At 42.8% G+C, this 16,932-nt stretch overlaps 2 protein-coding genes across 3 annotated transcripts; both read left to right on the top strand.

The window, feature by feature from the left end:
• Positions 1 to 822: 822 nt before the first annotated feature.
• LOC123427107 (chitinase 4-like) lies at positions 823 to 1,999 on the top strand. Its single transcript, XM_045111063.1, has 2 exons — positions 823 to 1,293; positions 1,378 to 1,999. The coding sequence occupies exons 1-2, from the start codon at positions 885 to 887 to the stop codon at positions 1,779 to 1,781; spliced, it is 813 nt and encodes a 270-aa protein (XP_044966998.1). The 5' UTR covers positions 823 to 884; the 3' UTR covers positions 1,782 to 1,999.
• Positions 2,000 to 7,887: 5,888 nt separating this feature from the next.
• On the top strand, positions 7,888 to 10,364 carry LOC123427105 (chitinase 5-like). 2 transcript variants are annotated; one of them, XM_045111062.1, is made up of 3 exons: positions 7,888 to 8,377; positions 8,475 to 8,948; positions 10,225 to 10,364. In XM_045111062.1, exons 1-2 carry the CDS (start codon positions 7,954 to 7,956, stop codon positions 8,879 to 8,881), a joined length of 831 nt encoding a protein of 276 aa, XP_044966997.1. In that variant the 5' UTR covers positions 7,888 to 7,953; the 3' UTR covers positions 8,882 to 8,948; positions 10,225 to 10,364. The 2 variants fall into 2 exon arrangements, with proteins under 2 accessions (XP_044966997.1, XP_044966996.1); XM_045111061.1 differs by having other exon boundaries at positions 8,475 to 8,951; positions 10,228 to 10,364.
• Positions 10,365 to 16,932: the final 6,568 nt, after the last annotated feature.

Raw genomic sequence — 16,932 nt, 5'->3', positions numbered from 1 at the left:
TCAAGACACACAACTAGTGGTTGAGAATTGCACCTATTGTGGTATCTCAACGAGAATAGGATCAGCCTTCATGGTGTTAATGTGTCTTCGTGATTGATAGGGCTATGGCAATTTGTGACAAAGTAAAGTTTGTTCATCCCATTGAAGCCCCCACACCGATGCTGCAATTTCTGAGACTGCTTTTTATTGAAGGTAAACAGGAAACTACTTATTTATCGTCAATGACCCAACTTTTCCATAGTGGGGTGGCCATGAAAGTCTTCCTTTCTAGACTGATCGAGGGGGAACACGTATATACGTTGGGTATCAATAAATTCCCACATTCTGCGAAGCTTCCGTAAATCCGGACATGCATGTATGCCCTTTTCTTCTAGGGGAACATGCATGTATAACTGATCGACTACCGAAGTGCGCAAAGAGGAAAATTGGCCACTGAGCATAGTGCACCACCCGAGTCCCGACGTGGAGAGTGAAAAAAGAGCTATCGAACGTGGAGGGAGCAGCACGCTGGGTAAATCCCCCATCATCACAAGTTCACAACGAGCAATCGGTCTCGCAAACTTCCAAACTCGCGTATAGTGCAAGGACGCGCCCCGACGGCAAGTGCAAGGACGTGGCGACGTGCAGTGCAGGGCACGCAGCAAACTTCCAAACTCTCGTGTACCGACGAGCAAAGAAAAGTCTTGAGAGTCCACGAGCCGCGTGATTCTTTGACCGACGGTCGGTTTTGATCTAGTCCAACCTTGACGCCGGAAGTCGTCGACAATTATCGACGTCCACTGTCTAGTGTCTATATAAACAGCTTGCGACCACCTTGCCATGTACACTCTGCTCGTAAAACAAACAGCTGATAGGGCGGCAACAAGCTTGGCCACCCTTGCGACATGGCGACGCTTCCGCTCTTGACGCTCGGGGTAGCAGCACTAGTCGTCCTGTCTGCCGCGGGAATGGTGGCCGCGCAGAACTGCGGCTGCCGGGCGAACGAGTGCTGCAGCCGGTACGGTTATTGCGGCACTACCGACGCCTACTGTGGAGATGGATGTCAGTCTGGCCCGTGCTCGGGGAGCGGCGGCGGCGGGAGCGGCGTCTCTGTGGAGGGCGTCGTCACCGAGGCCTTCTTCAACGGGATCAAGTCCCGGGCCGGCAACGGGTGCGCCGGCAAGAGCTTTTACACGCGCCCGTCGTTCCTGGCCGGCGCCCGGGCGAACCCCAACTTCGGGAAAGGCCGCACGACCGACGACGGCAAGAGGGAGATAGCCGCCTTCTTCGCCCACGTCACACATGAGACTGGACGTAAGCTCAACTCCAATTAACCAACTAAAGACGAATTTAATCTTGCATTAGCTCTCCATAATTAAGCTGGCTATGTGTGTGCAGACATGTGCTACATCGAGGAGATCGGCGGGGCGAGGCAGAACTACTGCGACAGGAAGTACACGCAGTGGCCGTGCACCTCGGGGAAGGGGTACTACGGGCGCGGGCCGCTGCAGCTGACATGGAACTACAACTACGGGGCGGCGGGGAAGAGCGTCGGGTTCGACGGGCTCAACAACCCGGAGAAGGTGGCGCAGGACCCAGAGGTGGCGTTCAAGGCGGCGCTCTGGTTCTGGATGAACAATGTGAAGCAGGTCCTGCCGCGGGGGTTCGGCGCGACCACCAGGGCAATCAACAGCGGCGAGTGCAACGGCGGGAACTCGGCCGCCATGAACGCGCGGGCGGGCTACTACCGGGCCTACTGCAAGCAGTTCGGCGTCGACCCGGGGAACAGCCTCACTTGCTAGGTGCTTTGGGCCCGACCGAGATCCACATGCATGGAACACGCATGGCATGTGTAGAATAAACGTTCGGCATGCGAATATATACGCGTCTAATATAAAGCCGTCCAAACCAGAAATAAAGGGCGAGGATGTGGTCTACATACCATGATCCTTGCGGTAGTACTGTTCACGAGCTCTACTCTTTTTTCTCAAACAACAAAAGAAGTTCTGTTCTTGTTTTTTATTTTCAAGACAATACTTCTTTTTAATACAGTACATCTACGTCGCTCACCTACGAGCATGCACTCATTTTTATAAACGCATGCACATACATTCTATCCCTATGAGCATCTCGAAAAGACCGAACCGACGTACGTATTGAAATTTTACGAAGTTACCAGGAGCGTGTCGCACTCGACGAAAACGTCTCCTCCCACTGAACAAACATCACAGGAAGTCTGAAATAAATTTAGAAATAATGTGAGCATCAATGTCAAATCTAAGCTTTAAACTTTGTTGAGCTGGGAACACCATGGTCCTCTAACCATCAATCCACGGAAGATTGGTTCGCCTGTACTTTCTATTTCTATCAAACACGTTAACTATTTGTAAATTAACAGAAAATTGAATTTGGGCCAGTCAATTTTTCTAGGCATTGATTCCTGCTCTAAGATTCGTGCCACTTTTTCCTGTTGTGTAGTTACTTGTTTTGGGTTGGGAATTTGTGACCAACTCTGCTAGGTGAGTCAATACCTTAACGGGCTTGGTCTTCCGTTGGTGGCGCGGGAGCTGGTATGATCCTTCATGATTGTGAGGGTAAGATCATCTTCTCATCTTGTAGGGTGCTACTTTCTTGCACAAGTGCCCTAGAAGCCGAACTATCTACTTGCATGGAGGGATTGTCACTTTCAATTCAAAGAACAAAGCTGCCTATTCACGTGGAGTTGGATTCATGGCAAGCTGTGAGAATGATAAATGACGGAGCCACTGATCGCTCGGCCTACACTTTGCTGGTGGAGGAAATAAAGCATCTTAGTAAGTTGCGTGATACAAAATTTACTCATGTTCTTCGTTGCCAAAAATCTGTTAGCGATTATTTGGCTAAGTTTGCTAGGACTTAGAAAATAACTATCGTTTGGCTTAACTCTAGCTTGCCAGAGATTATTGATCTTTGTAATGCGGATTGTGGCCGTACCATTTGAGTAATACAAAGCATTCGCAATAAAAAAAATACCTTAACGGGCTGAGACCCATTAACAGGGTGACCAAGCTAGCTCTATCTAGCCCATATGATAACCCAGCCCTCCTCTCTCTCTCTCTCTCCCTCCCTTTGCTTTTTTCCATTTTTGTGCGTTTTTGCCTTTATTTTTTGTTTTAAGATTTGTTTGTTATGGGTATTTCTTATTCATGCAAGTGCTATGCAATAAGTATTTAACTACATTAGAGTGTGCAATTATACTATGATGTGAATATTATTTGTATATAATAAAATATTCAAATTCAGTGCAGAGTTGTGTGCAACTTTTATTTTTTTATTTATTTTATTTATTCTCAAAGGGGAATACAAATGTCACTATTTTATTCTTAATCATAAAACTTCATTATTTTGATTTTGTTTTAGTTTTTATTCATTCTTTGGTTCTTTAAGAGTAATACTAATTTCACTTATCAATTTCCTTTTAGAAAACATCCTTCTCACGAAAATTTCACTATTACAAGCTTATTCTTGCATATTATAAAAAAGTGCAATTTGTTTGTATATTGTGTGCAAATTTTATCATTATGTCTTTTTGCATATTCCTTTTTCTTAAACGGTGATACCAATGCCTTTCATCCATTCATTCTTAAAAATTCACCATTGTAATTTGTTTTAGTTTTTTTACTCTTCTCAAATGGTAATACCATTGCCACTAATTCATATTTATTTAGATAATTTCATTATTTTAGTTTTTTCAGTTTTATTTCATTTTCTTTCTTCGTAAGGGGTAATACCAATGGCACTAACTCATCGGTGGTTAGGGCACTTCCATTTGCAAAACAAATCACTATTATATGTTTTTTCTTGCACATTATAAAAAGGTTTAACTTATGTGCAAATTTTGCATTATATTAATTCATTCTTCATTACAAAACTTCACTATTTTAATTTAGTTTTAGTTTTTACTTCATTTTCTTTTTTGTTAAAGGGTAATAACATTGCCGCTAATTCATTCTTCCCTGTAAATTTCATTATTATGATTTTATTTTAGTTTTTATTTTATTTTCTTTCCTCTTAAAGCGTAATACCATTCACATGAATTCATTCTTCCCTAGAAAACTCCATTATTTTGATTTTGTTTTAGTTTTTATTTTAGTTTTCTTTCTTTTTAAGATAATACCAATGACACTAACTCATCCTATTTAGTAAACTTTATTTTTTATGTAAATTCCACTATTATATTACAAAAAAGCATAATTTAGGTATAATTTTTTTTGTTATTAATATTACTATTTTTTTACGTCATGGTACTATTGAGATATTGATAATGGCACAGACCGAATATTTTTTGGAGTCTCGGATTAGATCCCACATGTCATGAGGAGTTGTGAAGGTAAACATTATATATGGAAAGCTATTTTTGAGGTTTCAAAAAGCTTCGGCGTTATGCCAATAGTGTATCAGGGACATCGAAAGACTTCTGGGGGTCCACCTATCCCGTGGACCTCCATGGGCTATAGGGGGCGCTCTGGGCAACATGGGTCGGACGCACCAGCCCCTCCCAAGGGACCATGTGGCTATGTTTTAGGGGAAACCCTAAAGGGGTTGGGGCGCCCCCACCTATCTTGGGGGCCAAGCCATCCCCCCCTTCCTTGGAATAGGGGCTAGGACTGGCTGACCCTCTCCCTACCCCTATATATATGGAGGGGAGGCGAAGGGGGCATCTTATCCCTTCACCACTGATAATCCACAAGTATAAGGGATCAATTATAGCCTTTCTCGATAAGTAAGAGTGTCGAACCCAACAAGGAGCTAAAGGTAGGACAAATATTCCCTCAAGTTATATCGACCACCGATACAGCTCTACGCATACTTTACGTTCGCTTTACCTAGAACAAGTATGAAACTAGAAGTACTCTGTAGGTGTGATAGGATAGGTTTGCAAGAAAGTAAAGGACACGTATATAAAAACTACAAGATCTGCCAAAGCACACCTCCACATGCCATTCGACGAGAGCATGGATAGGCGGCGATAGATTATAGCGGGTACAAACATGCGGAGGTTTACATCCCATCTCCACCCAGTTGTTTTCCTCTTGGGTGGGCTTTACTTTGTTCTGAGCACGTCGTTCATTCTGCACATGGTCTACTAATGCCCCCTCCCCCCACACACACCAATTTCATGTACATTTTGTATGTACCAATGAAAAGGAAAAGATACGTAAACTCTTGCATATTCATGGAATAAACATTTCATTTACTTCAGAAAAAGTGGTATGAGGTATTTGATTATTTTGGACATTTAAATTATTTCAGAGAAGTGATTTGCAACAAAAGGTCAATTTTACTATTTCATAAAAGCGATTAAAACTATTCTAGAAATTACAATTCTCTTAGTGCAGTGATTTTAACGATTTCATAAAAATGAAATGATTTCCAATATTTCATTGTTGTTGTAGAGAAAACAACATGGTGATTTGGTGTGTGTTAGTCACATGGTCAAAATCAAAATTATTGTGGATGTCTTTAGTCTAGCAAGGGAAAAAAGCATTTTAATTGAGGGTATGTATGATGACCTTATAGCAAAGGTTGTCGTACATGATAGGATTGACTCATCATTGTTTTCTGAATAGATTTAGTCTCGACTGCGCGAGACCTAGTCTTTCGTTAATAAGGCGACGAAAAGTGCAACATATATGGACTAAGTAGTTTGCTAAGTGAATACACGGGTTCTTACTCCTTTTTTCAACCATGTGTGTGGGTCTTGGACTCACCAAAATGAATATGACTCAAGCATGATGAAAACAAAATAAGAAGTGTAATTTTCTGGTTAATTTTTTGAGTTACTAGGTTCCCGCATAAAGAGAAGATCAAAGGGCGTGTGAAAGATTTCCTCAAGTTAACATCTTGTCAGCATCATTCCACTCACATCACTATCAAAATTATTAAGTTTACCTAACCACTATGCTACCCACATTGTCAGGTTGAAGACTCGTCACATAACGAAGGCGGGTCAACTAAAGGCTCGTCTTCGCTCACATCCTAGTTGTCCTGTGAGCGAGGATGAGATTCCTCTTCCACCTCCTACTATACCAGATTTCGGCTTCCTTACTGAGGCTGACTATGCATATTTCTTTACCGAGGTGGCGGACAACAAACTGTCAAATATGGTGTTGAGTGATCTTCCTTGGGGCCTCGCTTAGTTTCTCTTCGACCTTGCATTGTGTGTGTGTGTGTGTGTGTGCGTGCGCTAGTCTCATGCATTGTCTTTTAGTGTATTTTGTTCTTCCTTGTTGCATCTTGTCGGTGTACTAAGGAATGTGTCCCTTAGTACCCTGACTCGTGCACATACGACAGCGGCCTCCAGTCCGACAAGCCTTGCTGGGCGGCCAATACACTCAAGACGCCATGAGAAGATCAAATCACCAGCAAGCCTGCCTTGCCGGCAAGAGAAGACCCGACAACTCCGTGCATGGCAAGCATCCACTATTTAAGCCATCACTCCACATCACTAGGTTGGTTGCCACCCATCGGTGAGGTGTCGCACGAGCAAGCTGCTAGGTAGGGCTTGTAGAGGCACGTGGTAGCTCCGGGGAATTATATCAGCTTTAATGACACCTGTTCTTGAGTTATGGGGACCCCATGCTATTATGAGGGGTCAAAGGGGTTCGTGAAAAATTTGCTCAAGTCAACATCATTTCACTCACACCACTACCAAAAATTCTTAGGCCAACCTAGCCACTATGCTCAACTTGTCATTTTGTCCATAGCCACATTCAGTACCGAATTGTCCAGGTTGCAACTCAAATGTCTGAACTATGACCGGACCATTCCAAATTCCTCCCGGACGTCCGACTTGGCCACCGACAGACCACAAAAGCACTTTCTTAGAGCCAGACTATCCGGGATCCATCCTGGACATCACACAACAACCTGAAAGTGTCGCCCGGAAAGATATCCAGAGCAATATTATCACTCGGGCTATCGTGGATATGCTAGACGATAGCCGGACAACCAGACACCTCACGTCTTGTTCCAATAGGATTTACACTTAGCCGGCCGGCCGAGAAACATCCGAGACGTCCAGTCAAGCAAAGACGTTTTGCTTGGACAATTTCTTAGAGCATCATTTCATATGGCTATCTCTCCTTTGTTCCTTTGGCGTTTGACCTAGCACAACGATCCGGGCTTCATCCCGGACATCCGGACATCCTTCAGATTGTATGAATTCCTTGCTGAAAATTTGGACAATTCCATTTCATTCTTTGTTTCTGGCTTTACTCTTCAAAAGGAATGGGCCCGGACATCCGGGCACTTACAGAAACTAGCCAAACGACTCTATTATTTGAGCATTATATACCCCTCTAACGCTTCTGTAGACGGTTGTCCACTTAATTACAAAACATCCCAAGGACACCAAATGCTCCTTATCACTCTCTAAAGATATTCTTGATAGAGATTTCACCAAGGGATAGATCCACTCTCCCTCCCTCTTTCAACCAAAGCTAGATTTTTGATTTGAACTAGTCTTAAGTTTCCCCCTTGGTCTTGTTTCTTTTGGGGATTGAAGACTCCTAGGCGGTAGGATTTTCTCACAGAGCAAGTTTTTTGTGATTACAACCAAAAAAATTGTAAAGGATTAAAGACCACTTCAAGACACATATAGTGCAAGGACGCGCCGACGGCAAATGCAGGGCACGTAGCAAACTTCCAAACTCGCGTATAGTGCAAGGACGCGCGCCGACGGCAAGTGCAGGGCACGTAACAAACTTCCAAACTCTCGTGTACCGACGAGCAAAGAAAAGTCTTGATTCTTTGACCGACGGTCGGTTTGATCTAGTCCAACCTTGACCCCGGAAGTCGTCGGCAATGATCGACGTCCACTGTCTAGTGTCTATATAAACAGCTTGACACCACCTTGCCATGTACACTCTGCTCGTAAACAAGCAGCTGATAGGGCGGCAACAAGCTTGGCCACCCTTCCCGTTATTTTTCGACATGGCGAAGCTCCCGCTCTTGGCGCTCGGGGTAGCAGCACTAGTCCTGTCTGCCGCGGGAATGGTGGCCGCGCAGAAGTGCGGCTGCCGGGCGAACGAGTGCTGCAGCCGGTACGGTTATTGCGGCACTACCGACGCCTACTGTGGAAATGGATGTAAGTCTGGCCCGTGCTCGGGGAGCGGCGGCGGCGGCGGCGGCGGCGGCGGCGGGAGCGGTGTCTCTGTGGAGGGCGTCGTCACCAAGGCGTTCTTCAACGGGATCAAGTCCCGGGCCGGCAACGGGTGCGCCGGCAAGAGCTTTTACACGCGCCGGTCGTTCCTGGCCGGCGCCCGGGCGAACCCCAACTTCGGGAAAGGCCGCACGACCGACGACGCCAAGAGGGAGATAGCCGCCTTCTTCGCTCACGTCACACACGAGACTGGACGTAAGCTCAACTCCAATTAACCGACTAAGACGAATTTGATCTTGCATTAGCTCTTCAATAACTGAGCTGCCTATGTGTATGTATAACTTATGTGCAGACATGTGCTACATCGAGGAGATCGGCGGGGCGAGGCAGAACTACTGCGACGACAGGAGTCACCCGGAGTGGCCGTGCACCTCGGGGAAGGGGTACTACGGGCGCGGACCGCTGCAGCTGACGTGGAACTACAACTACGGGGCGGCGGGGAAGAGCGTCGGGTTCGACGGGCTCAACAACCCGGAGAAGGTGGCGCAGGACGCAGAGGTGGCGTTCAAGGCGGCACTCTGGTTCTGGATGAACAACGTGAAGCAGGTCCTGCCGCGGGGGTTCGGCGCGACCACCAGGGCAATCAACAGCGGGGAGTGCAACGGCGGGAACTCGGCCGCCATGAACGCGCGGGCGAGGTACTACCGGGCCTACTGCAAGAAGTTCGGCGTCGACCCGGGGCACAGACTCACTTGCTAGGTGCTTTGGGCCCGACCGAGATCGACATGCATGGAACACGCATGGGTTATGTAGAATAAACGTTCGGCATGCGAATATATAGGCCCTCTTTGTTTCATAAGTTATAGGACTTTTTTAAGTCCCAACTTATAAGTCATAAGTCCTTACCTGTTTGTTTACAGGGACTTATAAGTCCCGAGTTCTTACCTGTTTGTTTACAGGGACTTATAAGTCCATGTTGCATCTAATAATACACTTGTTCACATGGATCGTCATCAGCCAACGCGTACGGCACACAGGATAAGCACCGCTGCAACGAGGCTCAGGAGAGGGCTTGTCCGGCGATTGGAGGCACCGTTGCAACGAACCGAGGCGGGGCGGCGACCGGAGCGAGAGGCGGGGCGGCGACGGGACGAGAGGCGGGGGTGGCGACGGGGCGACGACGGGGCGGCGACCGGAGCGAGAGGCGGGGCGGCGACGGGGCGACGACGGGGCGGCGACCGGAGCGAGAGGCGGGGCGGCGACGGGGCGGCGACCGGAGCGAGAGGCGGGGCAGCGACGGGGCGAGAGGCGGGGCGAGAGGCGGGGTGGCAGGGGCGATTGGACCGAAAGGCGGGGCGACGTGCAGGGAACGAGCCTGGAGCGACACGGGGTAGGTCCGGCCCGGGATAAGTCCCAATAAGCTCCTCCCTGAGAGTCTTAGGCCCTGTTTGTTTCATAAGTCCTAGGACTTTTTTAAGTCCCAACTTATAAGTCATAAGTCCCTACCTGTTTGTTTACAGGGACTTATAAGTCCCGAGTCCCTACCTGTTTGTTTACAGGGACTTATAAGTCCATGTTGCGGCGGCCGGACCAGACGAACCGAGGGAGACGAGGCGGCGGCCGGGCGGCGACGAGGCGGGGCGGCGACGGGGCGGGCGGCCGGCGGGGCGGCGACGGGGCGGGCGGCGACTGGGCGGCGACGGGGCAGGCGGCCGGCGCCGGGCGGCGACGGGGCGGGCGGCCGGCGGCGATTGGGGCGGTGCGAGCGTTAATCGGGGCAGGGCGGCGGCCACTGCATCGGGAGACTACCGCGGACCTAACCAGAATAAGTCACAATAAGCTCCTATTAGAGAGTCTTATTTGATAAGTCCCAAATAACCATAATAAGTCCCAATAAATCCCTTGCGTTTGGTTTAGGCGGGACTTATAGGGACTTTTTTAAGTCCCAAAACCAATAAATTCCTGGAAACAAACACCCTCTTATTTGATAAGTCCCAAATCACTACAATAAGTCCCAATAAGTCTCTTGTGTTTGGTTTAGGTGGGACTTATAGGGACTTTTTAAGTCCCTAAACCAATAAGTCTCTGAAAACAAACACCCTCATACTCTAATATAAAGCCGTCCAAACCAGAAATAAAGGGCGAGGATGTGGTCTACATACCATGATCCTTGCGGTAGTACTGTTCACGAGCTCTACTCTTTTTTCTCAATCAATAAAAGGAGTTATGTTCTTGTTTCTAATTTTGAGACAATACATTTTTTTAATACAGTACATTTAAGTCGCTCACACATACGAGAATGCACTCATTTTTATAAACGCATGCACATACATTCTATCCCTATGAGCATCTCGAAAAGACCGAGCCAACGTAGCATATTGAGATTTTACGAAGTTACCAGGAGCGTCTCGCACTCGACGGGAACGTCTCCTCCCACTGAACAAACATCACAGGAAGTCTGAAATAAATCTCTTCCTAATAATAAAGCACATATTGCTTCTGTCGTCCGTTATTAGAATTACCCTTGAAGTTGATAAAAATTACCCATCAATGTCATCCATAAGTATAAAAACGATTTATTTTTTGGATTTTAAAAATCGCAACCCTGTGTTATGTTCTTAAAGGACTGATATATTAAAAGACAAGTAACAGAAGACCAGTGCGTTGGTAAGAGCTACAATCCTCCACGCCAGAGAACAGGGTTTGATCCTTGGTTCTCACCACATTTTCTCAATCTTTTTACCACTTTTATGCATGGGCCGGCCCATGTGTAGATCAGGGCACCTGTTTAGTATTTTTTTTCTTTACTTTCTTATTTCTGTTTTGGTTTTTCCTTCTCTAAATTAATTTCAGATTTAAAAAAATAAGAATTAAAAGTTTTCATTTTGAAAAATATAGAAAAATGATAAACTGTTTGTGTATTTACAAAATATTTGACAAGTCATAAAATGTTTATGAGTTTAAAAATTGCTCACATATTATAAAAATAATCACGATTTCAAATAAATTTTCATGAAATAAAAAATGTTCATGATTTTTTAAAATGATTCGATATTCAAAGCACATTTTATGACCTTTTTCCACTCTTATGCATGAGCCGGCCCATGTGCAGATTAGGGCACCCTGTTTAGTATTTTTTTCTTTACTTTCTTATTCCTGTTTTGGTTTTTTCTTCTCTAAATTAATTACAGATTTCAAATGAACAAAAAAAATTAAAAGTTGCCAATTTGAAAAAAGTAGAAAAATGATAAACTGTTTGTGTATTTAAAAAATATTCGGCAAGTCATAAAATGTTCATGAGTTCAAAATTTGCTCACAAATTATAAAACAAATCACGATTTCAAATAAATTGTTATCAAATAAAAAATGTTCATGATTTTTTAAAATGATCTGATATTCAAAACATATTCAGGAATTTGGAAAACATGTCTATCAATTTTTAGAAAATGTTTGCAAAAATTAAAACACATCTGTTAATAATGAACAAAACTAACTGTCGCTTACATAAAGATTTTATTAGGAAACCTCTAGAGGTTGTTTTATGATTTTATTTAGTTCCTCGTGTCGGATAAAAAAAGGTTTCCGTGTGTTTGCTGTTTGCTCAGCCACAAAATATATTTTTGTGACTCCTTAACAAATCAAGCCGTGATGAGCATCATATTTTAAGTTTTTGAAATTACATTTTAAAAGTGTCTTATATCATCATGACATCACTCAGATATACTTTTTAAAATAACATTTTAAAAATCCTTATGCCATTATTGCATTGGATTCATACTTTTTATATCTATCACACCTGCATAACCTGATAGTTTTTCTTCCATTACAACGCACAGACATTTTTGCTAGTTTAGAAATAATGTGAGCATCAATGTTAAATCTAAGCCTTAAACTTTGATGGGTTGGAAACACTATTGTCCGTCTAACCATCAATCTATGGAAGGATGTTGTCCCGTGCGGCGGGACAATACGCACGCGCACTGCAATCCAGAGCCCGCAAAATTTTGACTTTTGGTTCAACACAATCGCGCGTCAAGCGGTGCCCGCCGAACAGCATTGTACCATTCGCATGCTACAGCTAAACATGTCAGGTTTCCTTTGGAGAGATTAGTGATAGCTTACTATACACAAATAATATTGCAACCCTCACGTCTCTTCCGTCCAAGTCTAGTCATTAGTCGCGCTAAAAGCATGTGAGCATAATGTATCTTAAGAAAGAAATGATAATTAATCTGGTAAGTTATCTTTATCCATTGAGACTTAATGTGGCAACTACGGTGTTTTTCCAACGGCCAATTGTACTTATTTTAGCTTATATCCAACAAGGTCTTAAATCTGACAACTACAATTTTTTTGTGGGTGACAACTACATATTTTTAACCTAACAACCACGTGTATATATATCTGACAACTACCCACTTAAATCTGATTCATCAGTCAATTTTTTTTTGCTTAAATCCCACAACTACCGCTGTTTAAATCTCGCAACTACATCCACTTAAAGTTGGCAACTCCATCGGCTTAAACATGCAAACCACATGTAATATACTCCCTCCGTTCCTTAATATAAGACATTTTAGAGATTTCATTATAGACTAGATACGAAGCAAAATGAATAAATCTACTATGACTACATATATCCGTATGTAGTTCATAATGGAATATCTAAAAGGTCTTATATTTAGGAACGAAGGGAGTATCTGACAACTACGTTTGCTTACAAACAACAACCATGTGTATGCTATATGGCAACCACGCTTGTCTAGTATGCAGTGACGGAGCCAGGAGAGAAATAGAGGGTGTGCACGTTTAAGGAAAAAAAAAACTTAACCAGATTTTTTAGGCTAAATAAGTACATATTAAAATAAAAAATAAATAAATTCTAGATGGCCCACGGCCCACCGTGACTACACGCTGGCTCCGCCACTCCTAGTATGACAAGCATATTCACGGCAACTAGGGGTTTACAAGCATGCCAATATGAAATATTCATAAGAATTTGATACATAATTAATCTGACAACCATGAAAGCAAGTGTTGCAGCAGAACTTGACAACCGTACTTATGATAGTGGTGACAACATTTTTTTATTTAAATTCATGTGTGCGCAGATACTAATTAAAAGTCACGGTTGATCAATATCAGCAAGTATTACGAACTTTTTTGTGCACTGTTTTGTTTTCACGGAAATCGTGAGGTGCATGCATGTGGTGCGAGCCTTCTGTAAGTGTTTTTTTTTCTATTCTTTAAATGAGAAACCTACAGTTCGCAGCGGTGTAAGCTTTTTAGACACCGGATAGCTCGTCCATGTGGACACGCGCAACGGGCCCAGCGGGGAGATGGCGCAAGGGACATTGAATTGTAGGCTTTTAGCACGCAGTCAGTTACCGGTCATTTAAGCAGCCGCCGTACGGGAGAACACGTATGCAACGCCACTCCATAGTCAATCCCTTCATTCATTCTTAAAACTTCATTATTTTAATTTGTTTTGGTTTTCTTACTCTCCTTAAATGACAATACCATTACCACTAATTCATACTTCCTTAGTCCGGAAATACTCGTCGAAGAAATGAATGTATATAGATGTATTGTCAAAGAAATCATTATTATACGCTTTTTCTCACATATTATAAAAAGGTGTAATTTATGTGCAAATTTTGGAATGTGTTTTTCTTTTCATTCTAATTCTTAAAAGCTAATGACAATACTACTAATTCATTTTTCATTATAAAACTTCACTATTTTAATTTAGTTTTAGTTTTTACTTCATTTCCTTTTTTCTTAAAGGGCAATAACAATGCCACTAACTCATTTTTTTCCTATAAATTTCAATATTATGAATTAAATTTAGTTTTTTATTTTCTTTTTTCTTAAAACGTAATACCGTTCCCATTAATTCATTCTTCCCTAGAAAACTCCATTATCTTGATTTTGTTTTTGTTTTTATTTTAGTTTTGTTTCTTGTTTAAAGGTAATACCAATGACCCTAACTTATTCCTATTTAGTAAAGTTTATTTTTATGTAAATTCCACTATTATATTACAAAAAGTGCAATTTCCGTATAAATTTTATTGTTATTAATTTTACTATTTTTTATTTTTATTTTTCTTAAAAGTTAGTAGCAATGTCACTAATTCATTTTTTTCTTAGAAAACTTCTTTTTCATGAACTGTATAAAATTATTTTTATTTTGATATGTAATATGTGAAATGGTAGCATGCCATAGAGAAACCTAAATACCGACGCTAGCATTTTACAATAGTTAACAAGATGCACTTTCTTCCCGCAAAAGAAAAACAACATGCACTTTCTATACTACCTCCGTCCCGGTGTATAAGTCATTCGTGTAGTTCTAGGTTGACAATTTAACTATCTAAATATGTATCATATGTGATAAAAAATATATATTTAAAAACTACATCCGTATAGAAATCTAGTGGTATATTTTTTATGACTTATAACACATATTTAATTCCTTAAATCGGTGACCTAGAACTACGCGAATGACTTATACACTGGGACGGAGGGAGTACCTAATGTGTGCCTAACATGAATGCGCCGATAGGCTCGACCGAAATAAAGTTTGGGTCAGATAATGTTATGAGATTGAGATGCATTTACTTATCTAGCATCAATCGCGGGGAGGGAGTGCCCTTGCGTTCATGTACTTGCGGGACGTTAGTTTTTTGTTTTGTTTGTAAATAGTCATGTACAATATGTTGGAAATACGTCCTAAAGACAATTATAAAGATGATAAATGTTTATTATTTTGTTAGAATTGTATTGACTGAAAACTACATGTGTGGATACTAAATTGTGTCCCTAGTAAGCCTTTACTAAACTAGATCATTGATCAAAGATGGTCAAAGTTTTTCTAATCATATACATAAGTTGTCATTTGATAACGGGATAATATCGGTAGGAGAATGATGTGATGGACAAACCCAATCGTAAGTTTAACATATGATCGTATCACTTAGTGTAATTGCTACATTATGCGACTCCCTGACACCGAAAGTGTACTTTGTGTGTATCCAAACATCATTTCATAACTAAGTGATCATAAAGATCCTCTATAGGTATCACGGAAAATGTTTGTTGGTTGGCATGGATCGATACTGGAATATGTCACTCTGTATGATGGAGAGAGAGATATTTGGGCCCTCTCGGTAACACGATATCCATGTTGGGAAACATTGCATGGGAAACAAAAAAAATCCCTACGCTCACCAAGATTAATCTAGGGGATAAACTTCCACGATAGGAGAGATCACATCTACAAACCCTTGTAGATTGCTAAGCAGAAGCGTTAAGAAACGCGGTTGATGTAGTCGAACGTCTTTGCAATCCAATCCCGATCCGTCCTGCGAACTCCGGATCAAGTGTCGAACGAATGGCACCTCCGCGTTCAACACACGTACGGCTTGATGACGCCTTCACCTCCTCGATCCAGCGAGCGATGGTGAAGTAGTAGCCCGAGTCCTCCGGCAGCACGACAACATGGTGAGGTCGTGGTGGTGACAGCTCAGCAGGGCTTCGTCGTGCGCTATGGAGAGGAGAGGAGGAGCAGCGCCGTAGCATGTTGTGGTGCAACTGCCCTTTCTCTCCCTTTGTATATATAGGGGGAAGCACTACAGGAATCAGCTTCATTGCCGTCTACCACAGCGGACAGCAAAGGGACAGTCCACGGACGGCAAAGGCCTTTGCCGTCAGCCTCCTATTGGCAAAACTTGTATGATAATTTCGTCGATAAAGGCCCTTCTTTGTTGTGTGCATGTCGAAAGCGGACGACAAAGGGCTTTGCTGTCAGCCTACCGTGGCAAGCAGACGACAAAGCTCTTTAGACGGCAACCGACACGCAACTACTCCGTTAGGTGGCTAACGGAGTATTTGTCGTCTGCCTTCTTTGATGCTCCTTTGTCATATGCTTTTGGTGTGAATTTTTTGTCTGTTGGCCGTCAACATGGGCAGCCACATGCTAGCGCCAGGTGGCGGCTCTTTGTCGTCTGCCTGGTGAAGGTCTTTGCCGTCTTCCACGGCGGCCCTTTGCCTTCTGCTAACTGGGGCAACGGACGACAAAGTGACCATATGGGTCAACCGCTTGTTACCCCAGGTTGCACAGCTGGCTGTCGCGTGGCACCTTTGCCGTCGGCTGGCAGACGGCAAAGTGCACATATTGTCACTACTTTGTTTATTTTATGTTTTTTCCCTCTAAAGTTTTACACATATATGATATATAGTTCACAACACATATATGATATACATAAAAAGTTCATCAATGCCACTTGTTCATCAATCGCAACACATAGATCGAAAGAACCAACATATAATTTTTTACATTGTTCATCCATATATACATACATATAGTTCCACATTGTTTATCAACACAAATCAAAACAAAAACTAAAGCACTCCATCAATGCCGGCTTCCATGTAGTAAATCTAATCTGCAAAATGGAAATAAGAAAGTTAGAAGAAGAAGAACAATATATGACATTTTTTAGCTTATTAAGTCATTTTAGAGGAAAATAAGTTAAGTATATGACCTTTTTGAGCTAACCAAGGTTATTATTCCATTTTTGACCGAACTAAGCTAATTATGTCATTTTGGATGAAAATAAGCTAAGTATCTGACATTTATGAGGTAACCAAGGTTATTATGCCATTTTTGACCTAACTAAGCTAATTATGTCATTTTAGAGGAAAACAAGCTAAGTATATAACATTTATGAGCTAACCAAGGTTCTTATGCTATTTTTGACCTAACTAAGCAAATTATGTCATAAATGAACTACATAAGCAACTTGGAT

The sequence above is a fragment of the Hordeum vulgare genome, chromosome 2H (genome assembly GCF_904849725.1).
Source record: "Hordeum vulgare subsp. vulgare chromosome 2H, MorexV3_pseudomolecules_assembly, whole genome shotgun sequence".
NCBI lineage: Eukaryota > Viridiplantae > Streptophyta > Magnoliopsida > Poales > Poaceae > Hordeum > Hordeum vulgare.
This window is presented reverse-complemented; position numbering and strand designations above follow the sequence as displayed.